The sequence below is a fragment of the Myotis myotis genome, unplaced genomic scaffold, assembly GCF_014108235.1.
Source record: "Myotis myotis isolate mMyoMyo1 unplaced genomic scaffold, mMyoMyo1.p scaffold_m19_p_8, whole genome shotgun sequence".
NCBI lineage: Eukaryota > Metazoa > Chordata > Mammalia > Chiroptera > Vespertilionidae > Myotis > Myotis myotis.
The window spans coordinates 14,045,031-14,057,003 of NW_023416390.1; the positions used below are offsets into that span (position 1 = coordinate 14,045,031).

Sequence of the window (11,973 nt, forward strand, 5' to 3'; positions counted from 1 at the left end):
AGTTGGGGAGAATACACATACACAGAAGGGAAAATAGAGCTGCAGGGCAGGTGAGCTTGAATGGAGAGACTGTTGCAGCTGTGTCCTGGCAGGGGCCCTGCTCCCAGGGATGGCTGCACGGAAACTCATCCTTCCCAACGAGACACTTCCACTGTAGAGCATCTGAATAATAACCTTGACCACTTAATCATCACAGACACTGCCTCAGTGAAGAGATGTTTCGTACAAGTAACAAACAGACTCACAGGAGTGAAAATAAGAATTTGTTGGAAGGACCCATATGGATCTCATAAAACTCAACAACCCTCAGGCTCCAGGGAAAGGGAAGTAGGGATTGAACAATTCATAAGGACCAAGGGGGCTACTGCCAGTTTTCCTGTGCCTGTGGGGGTCACCTGTCTCTACTTCTCTCCGGGTGCCTACTTTATATTTTTTGTCTCTTAACGCCAGCTTCTTTGGCACATCGTGGAATATCCTGGGCTCAGCCCTAGAACCACATCACCTCCTGGCATTAAGGCTTCCAACTAATTGGTTACCAACCTAGGTCCAAATTCCTAGGAGAAAATCTCACTGGCCCAGATTGGGTCCGCTGTCCATCTCTGATCCAGTCATCTCTGACCAGTAAAAGAAGGTGAGTTATTGGGTGGGTGGGTTGTCCCTAGAAAGGTGTCGAAATGGAGGCGGGGCAGTCACACCGAAAGATCTTCTACTACAAAATCTGGTTGCAATTCATTATATTAATTTTTGGCAGGTTACTGAATACTTTCACTTATGAGCATTTCTGTGGTCACAAGCCCATAAAAGACATCCTTATCTTTAACTACAGTTTATGATTTATCATTGACATGTACAACTCAACCTCTTGGAACTCTGTTTCCTATTTCCAAAACGTGACAGCACGGCTGACGTAAGCATGAACCAAAGGCTATATAACCTCAGAGGAAGGGCCTATATAATAATCTTTATTCTTTTCAACTATTTTCTCTTTAAAACCCATATACTAGTACATACTATAAAGTAGCATATCAAAGTTATTAGAGGCCAAGTTTTATCTGAAGGCTTTAACAGGGAAGCTTGGGGAAGGTTGAAGCCATATTCTGCCTCACCACATGCCAATAAGAATATCTGAAAAGTCACAAAAAGAGGGAGGCAGATGCCTGTGCCAGGGAGAAGTCTGGTCAGGGACCACACTCCGGTCTGGTGAGGTACTTCTGCTGACACCTGGATGATACCTAACCACTTACAGATCTTCTGTTCTGGTTACTCTTGAATGTTTTGAGTGTTGCCAGAGGATATTGAAGATAGCAAGCTCTAACATTTCTGAACATTTAGGACATGAAAACTACTTTATGCAATGTCAGAATAACCATGCAAGCCTTACATTAGTCCTACGAGGAAGCTACTATTGTTATTTTGCAGATGAGAAAACTAAAACTTAGAGAAGTTTAGTGACTGGCCATAGTCCTGCAGCTAGTGAGCCTATATTTGTCTAAGAGTATAATATCCCACCTGGCCACATCTTTATTTATTTATGTATGTATGTATGTATGTATGTATGTATGTATGTATGTATTTATTTGCTTGCTTGCTTACTTACTTATTTAAGTATATTTTTGTTGATTTCAGAGAGGAAGGGAGAGGGAGAGAGAAATAGAAACATCAATGATGAAAGAGAATCATTGATCAGCTGCCTTCTGCACACCCCACACTGGGGATCAAGCCTGCAACCCAGGCCTGTGCCCTGACTGGAAATTGAACTGTGACCTCCTGGGTCACAGTTCGATTCTCAACTACTGAGCCACACCAGCTGGGTTGGCTGACAGACACACCTTTAAGTTTGCCTTCCTATCTTGATGTCTCCCTTAAGTTTAGATAGGTTGTATTTGATGGTTGCATATACAACAGAATGAGTGACAGAAAATGCAGAGGGTCGGTCCTACCTCTGAACTTAGTGGATATGCAGCTGGGAAAATGAGTTCACGTCTGCAAGCCGCTTTCCTCACTTATGACAATGGGACACTCACTGCTCGTGAAAGAGTGTCGAGCTGAAAGCACCATGTCAGAGCTCTGAAACAAGAGAGGTGTTAATCAGTGTGCCCTCCTCGGGAACATCATAATTTTCATTTCTCTGCTTCCTTGTACTAATCATCAGAGAAGTAACCAATAAAATAAAACAATATCCTCCATTTCCCTTTACTTCCAATCTCTTGAGAGACAATTTGGAAATTTCTATGCAAGTTTGGGCGGTAATAGAAGGGGAAATTTAGTCCTATTTTTAGTAACTAGGTATTTTGGTTCTTGATTAAATCACCACTGTATTCCCACTGCCAGCTCCTTCTTCATGATGCATTGCTCTCCCTAAGCTCCTGCAGCCAGAAGGTGGAGTGGAGCCACCTCTGAGCTCAACTCAATTCTGCCCAGCGGAGGCACTGTGATGCTGGGCAAAGAGCACTGCGTTGAAGAGCCATGCGGCCTGGGTTCCGCACTCCACTCTCCCATCTCTGACTTAGCTGCTGAGAAGTGAGACCCCATCTCTGAACTTCCATGGCCCCATTTGTAAACTAACAGGGGTGGAGAACATTATCTCCCTGGGCCCTTTCCAGCTTTAGTGTTTCATGACAGGACACTCCTCAAAGTTTAATTCGTCTCCTCAGACCAGTCATTCCAGGGTATTTGGGCCCTGGGAACACTACGAAAGGGAGCTTGTTCAAGCCCCTGTCCTGCCTGCTTTCCAAGCCTAAGAGCTGTGAGGGCGGTGCCTACGGAAGAGCTGCAGAGTGGCTGCAGAGCACACTGAGTGATACGCACTTCCTCTGTGGTGTGCACATTTCATTGTGACATTTTGTGGCATGTTTTGCTGACTTCTACTCTACAGAGGCAGCACTTTCACAGGTTCCTTTTCGTAGTGAATACTTGAGTCAGCAGAGCCACCACGCAAGCTCAACTCTAGCTCTGAAAGACCCTCTGGGTTGTGCAACTCAGGGACTTGCTGGGGTGGCGGTGGGTGACTCTGTGGCTTGACTCTGACACCTTTGCTCATAACCATCACGCTCAGGGAGTCAAGGGGCACAACTGGTTCAGATACGTTGTTTTTAATTCAGCGATTTCAAATTCCAACTTCACTACTTACTTGCCATTTGATCTCAGGCCAGGTGTTTAACCTCTCTGTGCCTCACTTTTTCATCTGTAAAATGAAGGGAACATTCATTCCTACTTTGCAAGAATAAAATATAAAATTTTATCCTGCATACGAAATGCTTAGCAGAGTGCCTAGTACACAGTAAATATCTAAAACATGTTAGTTAACATTACTATTCCTCAACACACACACACACACACACACACACACACACACACACACACACACACACGAAAAAGCAACGTTTTGATTATAAAACACAAAAACCATTTCCCTGTTGCATAATCAAAGCAATTATGGTTTTTCATTTCTTTGAATTTTCAAGCAAAACTGTGAGTATAAAATTCAGAGCAGGCCCAAATTGAATTTCCAGGAAAGTAATATCTGAGAAGCTTTTAAGCAAGAGAGAGGTTTGTTGGCTGAAAGGCATAAACATATCTTAACTTTGGACTCAAAATGGGAGCAGACAGCGTGACTGGCTCCTTACCACCTACTGATGAACTTCTACCTGCATGAAGACCAGGGTATGCTGGCTAAATTTAACTCCATCCGATATCTCTGTTCCCTCTTTCCTTCTTTTTTTTTTCTTTTAGTGAGCTATTCGCATCTCCAGAAGGAGCTTGGGAAAATGAGTGTATTCATGGACTAAAGCTAACATGAGGAATGTGGCATCATGTTAGATACTGTGGGCATGTTACTTACGTGTAAGATTATAGGCTCCCATGCCTAGATCACATACATAAATAGCTACAGGAATCAGACAGACAACATAACTGAATGAAATGAACTGGCTTGGGGCTGTGGAAGACCAGAAAACAAATATCCTCTCTAAAGACAGAAACCACTACTCTGCTCTAGGCTATTGTTGCCATACTTGTTGAGTGCTACCAGATCTTCCCATTAAAAAAAAAGAAAGAAAGAAAGAAATAGAAACTTTAGATTTTAATGTCAAACTTCTCAATTTTTTAATTGATGAAAACTCATGAAAAAATCTAAACCACCATTGGTGTCAAAGTCTTAGCCACTTAAGAATACCCAATGGTAGTTAGGGCTCAAAATTTACAAATGATTGTTGTACACATGTGTATGCAGAGAAGGCAGTGAAAAAGACTTGAATTTCTATTGCATTGTTTTCACCAAGCACATGTGTAGCTAGTCATAAAATCTTTACTAAGGACACAAACAACTTTCAAACTTCTGCTCCCAACCCTAAGGGAGTAACTGGTACCAGATTTGCCCTTCCATCATAAACAAGAATCAAGATGGTTAAAGTATAAGAGGTACCTGTTTTCAAGCATTGAACAATAGGCAATTATAATCCCTGACAGAAAGAGGAACATACAAAGTGAATATCCATGACTTTCTGCTGAGGAGCAATTTTTTTTTTTTTTTTTTTTTTTTTTGCCACAATGTGGAAAAATAGAGCCCAAGTTGCTGATTTGAAAAGGCAGAGATCAGTATTTCAGACTTGAAATTCTCTAGTACCCTGCTGAGTCCTTGAAATTTTCAGGGTTGGGTACTAGTAAAGAGGAGCTCTAGGAGGAGAACCAAGATGGCGGCAAAGGTAAACACCGGAGATTGCTGCCTCGCACAACCACTTCAAAAATACAACTAAAAGTCGGAACGAACATCACCCAGAACCACAGGAAGGCTGGCTGAGGGGAAATTCTACAACTAGAAGGAAAGAGAAAGGTATACCGAGACTCAGAGGAGGCGCAGTGCAAATAGTAAGGTGCAGAGGTGTGCGCGGAGCGGGCTGGTGGCTGAGGGTGCAGTTGTCTGTTTCAATCGGGAGGGAGTCTCAGGCTCTGAGCTCCAGATCCGGGCGAGTCTCTAGGGACCCAGACACAAACGGGAGAAGCGGGACTGTCTGGCATTGGTCGGAACTCAAGGCCAGCTTTCTCTCTGAGGTTTGCAGCAGTTGCTGGTGCCGGGAGCCGGTCCATCCTTGCTGTTTCAAGGGACCTGGCATATATGGCATACTGTTCTTAATATGTTTGCTCACCTTCTTGGTACTATGTGTTTTAACCAAGGTCTCCTCTCTGAGAAAGGTTGCTTCCCCAGGTAGGGATTTTTCCCTGAAGTTAGGGAGGGGATAAAACTCCTTAACTAAGTGCCAGGTGGGTAGTTAATCACTTTAACTACAAACAATCACGCTTAAGCTACATAATATTTACTCCCTGGAATGGAGATAAGAAACGCCCTAACCTTTGTAATAGAGATTGATAGGATTGAATCAACTGGTATAAATACAGATGTAACAAGACAGCAAGAGACAGAACTTAGAACACAGCACTTAGAACACAGAACTAAGAAGACAGAACCTACACACAGACCTCAGAAGACAGAACCAAGAGAGACAGAACCTAGGCACAGAACCTACACAGAACGTTCTCTAGAGACAGAAGAACTTTGCTGGAGAGAACATGGCAAAAGATCCTGGACAGAAACTGGCCTCAGAACCTAGAGACAGAACCTAGCGAGAGAACATGGCAAAAGATCCTGGACTGAACCTGACTACAGAAATTGGCAAGAGAACCTGACTAGAACCTGGTGACTGATCCTGGCTGGAGAACCTGGAGAACCTGGCTGGAGAACCTAGCAAGACAACATGGACACAGAACCTGGCTGGAGATCCAAAGCAGAACCTCTCTGGAGATCCAGACCAGAACTTGGCTGGAGATCCTGGCTCGAGATCCTGGCAAGGCTGCTGATCAACTGAACACTGTCTCCGTGTCCTTCCTTCTTCGCCGACTCAGTCCACACCTCTGGGGACCCCAGGACCTGCTGGGGTTGGACCCCGGCATGCTGGGACTCTGAGAGGCAGAGCCCCTGGGGATGGGACCAAGAGTAGCCATAACTGCTTGTTCCGCCCTCCCTGTTGATCCCGTGGGACCTGCCCCGCCCAAGCCCTCACAGAGGCATTTGCTGGATAGCCTCAGGCAAAGGCTAGATTAGCACCTCCCTAGAGGACAGAAGTTCTCCCACTGCAGACACAGCTGATTCTCACAGCCACTTGGCCTGGAGGTCAAATCCCCCCCAGTATTACCTACAACAATCAAGGCTTAACTACAACAAGACTGCGCACAAAGACCACAAGGGGGTGCACCAAGAAAGCATAAAAAAATGCAGAGACAAAGAAACAGGACACAAATGTCAGAAATGGAGGATATAGAGCTCAAAACCACACTTTTAAGGTCTTTCAATAATTTTCTAGAAACTGCTGATAAACTTAATGAGATCTACAAGAAATCTAATGAGACCCTTGATGTTGTGATAAAGACCAACTAGAAATTAAGCGTACACTGACTGAAATAAAGAATATTATACAGACTCCCAACAGCAGACCAGAGGAGCGCAAGAATCAAGTCAAAGATTTGAAATGCGAAGAAACAAAAAACACCCAACCGGAAAAGCAAAATGAAAAAAGAATCCAAAAATACAAAGATAGTGTAAGGAGCCTCTGGGACAGCTTCAAGCATACCAACATCCGAATTATAGGGGTGCCAGAAGATGAGAGAGAGCAAGATATTGAAAACCTATTTGAAGAAATAATGACAGAAAACTTCCCCTACCTGGTGAAAGAAATAGACCTACAAGTCCAGGAAGCGCAGAGAACTCCAAACAAAAGGAATCCAAAGAGGACCACACCAAGACACATCATAATTAAAACGCCAAGAGCAAAAGACAAAGAGAGAATCTGAAAAGAAGCAAGAGAAAAAATCTCAGTTACCTACAAGGGAATACCCATACGACTGTCAGCTGATTTCTCAACAGAAACTTTGCAGGCCCGAAGGGAGTGGCAAGAAATATTCAAAGTGATGAATACCAAGAACCTACAACCAAGATTACTTTATCCAGCAAAGCTATCATTCAGAATTGAAGGTCAGAAAAAGAGCTTCACAGATAAGGAAAAGCTAAAGGAGTTCATCACCACCAAACCAGTATTATGTGAAATGCTGAAAGGTATCCTTTAAGAAGAGGAAGAAGAAGAAAAAGGTAAAGATACAAATTATGAACAACAAATACGCATCTATCAACAAGTGAATCTAAGAATCAAGTGAATAAATAATTTGATGAACAGAATGAACTGGTGATTATAATAGAATCAGGGACATAGAAAGGGAATGGACTGACTATTCTTGCGGGGGAAAGGGGTGTGGGAGATGGGGGAAGAGACTGGACAAAAATCGTGCACCTATGGATGAGGACAGTGGGTGGGGAGTGAGGGCAGGGGGTGGGATGGGAACTGGGAGGAGGGGAGTTATGGGGGGAAAAAAGAGGAACAAATGTAATAATCTGAACAATAAAGACTTAATTTAAAAAAAAAAAAGAAAGAAAGAAAAGAGGAGCTCTAAAGGAGATGTTCCAAAAGTCTGTGTGGTGCTTTACCCTATGTCCTTGACTGAAGGCTGGGCTGAGACTTTGCACAGCAGGAATCAACAAAGTCTACAGAGAGCAGCTGCTGCAGGGCTGAGAACTGAATGGAGAAGTAGGAAGTTGTGCGGTGCCAGAACACGTTGGAGCTCTGGTGTATCCAGAATGGAGAGTCCTCACTGAGCACCTTGGATCTTCAGTTGAGAACTCTAGAAGACCACACTTGAAAAGTAAGGATCATATCCTAGAGTAGGGGCCATCCCACAAGATTACAGTAAAAACCAAAATAGACCTATCCTTTAAAAAATATATAAAATAAAAGCTAACAGAACCTAAAAGATCTTCTAGTTATTCAACTGCTTCCCAGAACAAAACTTAACATTCCTTAAAAAAAGATGACATAATTCAGGTTCCTACAACAAATCATCCACAAGGTCCATCATACAATACAGAATGAAGAAATAGGGAGAAGGCAGGAAAATGTGACCCATAATAAGGAACAAAAGCAATAAAAATAAGTTGATTCCTTGATACCCTAGACAAGACAGACAAGAACATGAAAGCAGCTATTATAAATATATTTTTAAAATTATAAGTATGCTTAAATATGTTAAAGGAAGAGGTGGTCATCAATTTTAAAAAGGGGGAAATTTCAACAGACAAATAGGAACTTTAAGAACAATAAAATAAAATTTTAGATCTGAAAGTATAAATACTAAAATGAAAAATTCACTGGATAGGGTTAACCGTATATTCAAAAGTATAGAAGAAAGAGTTAGTGAATATGAAGACAGAGCAAGAGAAATTATCCAATCTGAAAAAACAGAGCGGAAAAATGAACAAGGATTTATTGATTTGTAAGACAATGTCACACAGTCTAACATATGTGTAATTGGAGATATAAGAAAGAAAAGAGAATGGGGCAGATGAAAATATGAAGATATATATGCAGAATTAATGACAAAAGTTTCCTCAATTTGGAGAAAAATATCGCTCTATAAACTTAACAAGCTTGGCAAATCCAAGGAAACATTCTTAAAAGATCATAAAAGCACATCATAGCAAACTACTGAAAACCAAAGATAAAATCTTAAAAAGCAGACAGAAGAAACAAGAAGATATCTTAAATTCAAGATAATAATGTGAAAATTGATTATATCTCACCAGAAACTATTGACATAAAAAGACAATGAAATGACATCTTAACTGTGGTGAAAACCACAACAGCGACAAATGTGCAGACTAATTATATCAGCATCCCCTAAGAATTTGTTAAAAATGCAAACTCTTGGTCTCTGCCCAGACTGAATGAGGAACTTGGGGGGAAAAGGCCCATCAATTTTTGTTTTAACAAGCATTCTAGGTGGCTTGAGAATCGCTGCTTTGGTGCAACAAAAAGAAAAACAAAAAAAATTATAAAAGATGTGTTCCTAAGGCAATGGAGAGACATATAGGCGCAAATACTCGTTGACTCATTTAATCCTGGAAGTATATCTCTGACGTGAAAATGTGACAAAGCTATTACAAGTAAAGACAATTACAGGTCAACATGTCTTATGGATATGGATGCAAAATTCCATAATAGCATATTAGCAAATTGAATTTCATTAAATATAAAAAGAATAATGCATCATGACCAAGTGAAGTTTAACCCAGAAACATGAGGCTAGTTTAATATTTTAAAAAAAACAAACCTAAAAACATTCAGCCCTGGCTGGTGTGGCTTAGTTTGTTGGAGCATCCTCCATAGCACTGGAAGGTCACGGGCACATACCTAGGTTGTAGGTTTGATCCCAGGTCATGGCGCATGCAGGAGGCAACAGATCAAGGTGTCTCTCTCATATCCATGTTTCTCTCTTTCTCCCTTTCTCCCTCTCTAAAATAATAATAAAAAAAAATCATTCGATATAACTCACCCCATTAACAGGTGAAAAAAAGAGAATACCTGTTTAATCATTTTAATAGAGGCAGGAAACTTTGACATAATTTAGCACTCATTCATGATAAAAACTATAAGGGAACTCTCACCTGATTTACATCTGCATCTACAAAAAGCCTAAAGCTAACATCATGTTCAATGGTGAATCACTGAATCTCTTTTCTCTAACATTTGTGAGCATGCAAATTCCATCACTTCTTAAATTGCTCTGGAAGTCCAAAGGAAGGAAAAATAAATAAAGTGCATAAAAATTGAAACAGAAAAAAGCAAAACTAAGTTGATTCATATATTTACATGATTGTTTATGTAAAATATTCAAGATAAAATATTCTGTTGGAAAATAAAATTTAAAAAATATTTCAAATGGACACACAGTCTGAGAGCTGAGCCGCTGTCGACGTTCTCGGAGCAACCGAACCGCAGCCCGTCCTGCGCTCACGGTCTCCTGTGAAAGCCTGAGCGGCCATGTGGAGCTTCTCCCTTTGTCTCATAACCATGTCCACCAACGAGAATGCTAATTCGCCAGCTGCCCGCCTTAACAGATTCAAGAACAAGGGGAAAGACAGTACAGAAATGAGGCGGTGCCGAATAGAAGTTAATGTGGAGCTGAGGAAAGCTAAGAAGGATGACCAGATGCTGGAAAGGAGAAATGTGAGCTCCTTTCCCGATGATGCTACGTCTCCACTGCAGGAAAACCGCAACAACCAGGGCACTGTAAATTGGTCTGTTGAGGACATTGTCAAAGGCATAAATAGCAACAATTTGGAAAGCCAGCTCCAAGCTACTCAGGCTGCAAAGAAACTGCTTTCTAGGGAAAAACAGCCACCCATAGACAACATAATCCGGGCTGGTTTGATCCCAAAATTTGTGTCCTTCTTGGGCAGAACTGATTGTAGTCCCATCCAGTTTGAATCTGCTTGGGCCCTCACTAACATTGCTTCCGGGACTTCGGAACAGACCAAGGCTGTAGTAGATGGAGGTGCTATTCCAGCATTCATTTCTCTGTTGGCATCTCCCCACGTTCACATCAGTGAACAAGCCGTATGGGCTCTAGGAAATATTGCAGGTGATGGTTCAGCTTTCCGAGACTTGGTTATCAAGTATGGTGCAGTTGACCCACTGTTGACTCTTCTTGCAGTTCCTGATATGTCATCTTTAGCATGTGGTTACTTACGTAATCTGACCTGGACACTTTCAAACCTTTGTCGCAACAAGAATCCTGTACCCCCTTTAGATGCGGTTGAGCAGATTCTTCCTACCTTAGTTCGTCTCCTGCATCATGATGATCCAGAAGTATTAGCAGATAGCTGCTGGGCCATTTCCTACCTTACTGATGGTCCAAATGAACGGATTGAAATGGTTGTGAAAACAGGAGTTGTGCCCCAACTTGTGAAGCTCCTAGGAGCTACTGAATTGCCAATTGTGACTCCTGCGCTAAGAGCGATAGGAAATATTGTCACTGGGACAGATGAACAGACGCAGGTTGTAATAGATGCAGGAGCACTTGCCATCTTTCCCAGCCTACTAATGAACTCCAAAACTAATATTCAGAAGGAAGCTACATGGACAATGTCAAACATCACAGCTGGCCGCCAGGACCAGATACAGCAAGTTGTGAATCATGGATTAGTCCCATTCCTCATTGTTGTTCTTTCTAAGGCAGACTTTAAGACACAAAAGGAAGCTGTATGGGCTGTGACCAACTATAACAAGTGGTGGAACAGTTGAACAAATTGTATACCTCGTTCATTGTGGCATAATAGAACCACTGATGAACCTCTTAACTGCGAAAGATACCAAAATTATTCTGGTTATTCTGGATGCCATTTCAAATATATTTCAGGCTGCTGAGAAACTAGGTGAAACTGAGAAACTAAGTATAATGATTGAAGAATGTGGTGGTTTGGACAAAATTGAAGCTCTACAAAACCATGAAAATGAGTTGGTGTACAAAGCGTCACTAAACTTGATTGAGAAATATTTTTCTGTAGAGGAAGAGGAAGATCAAAATGTTGTGCCAGAAACTACTTCTGAAGGTTATACATTCCAAGTTCAGGATGGCACTCCTGGGACCTTTAACTTTTAGATTGTACAACTGAGGCATAAAGTTGTTTGTTGTGTACTATGTTTGGTATAAGTACGTCTTACTGTTTCTCTACTAAGAACTCTTTTTAAATGTGGTTTGTTATTGTAGCACTTTTTACAACGAATCTATACTTGAACAGTTCCAAACTGTATATACTGTATGAAGCTTCTACTCTCAGTGAGTTTCTTCTATGTGGAATTTCATATCTTGCAGTCTCCTGTAAATAAAGATTAAATTCCACCAAAAAAATATTTTAAATGGCATAAAAAATATCAAACAGCTAACAATAAATTTAATAAAAAGTGGAAGACTTATACCTATGAGAAAATAAGTAAAACATACAGAAATGGAAAATATATCATTGCTCATGGATTGGGAAAATCACTGTAGTTAAGATGTTAATTCTCCTCAACCAAATCTAAAGCTTCTATG

General features: G+C 41.3%; 1 protein-coding gene across 1 annotated transcript; it reads left to right on the forward strand.

Moving 5' to 3' along the window:
- The first annotated feature begins 9,935 nt into the window (after nucleotides 1-9,935).
- Nucleotides 9,936-11,683, forward strand: LOC118662031 (importin subunit alpha-1-like). Its single transcript, XM_036320644.1, is given in 2 exon segments — nucleotides 9,936-11,162; nucleotides 11,164-11,683. Coding segments are annotated over 2 exon segments (1,590 nt in total). The 5' UTR covers nucleotides 9,936-9,950; the 3' UTR covers nucleotides 11,542-11,683.
- Nucleotides 11,684-11,973: the final 290 nt, after the last annotated feature.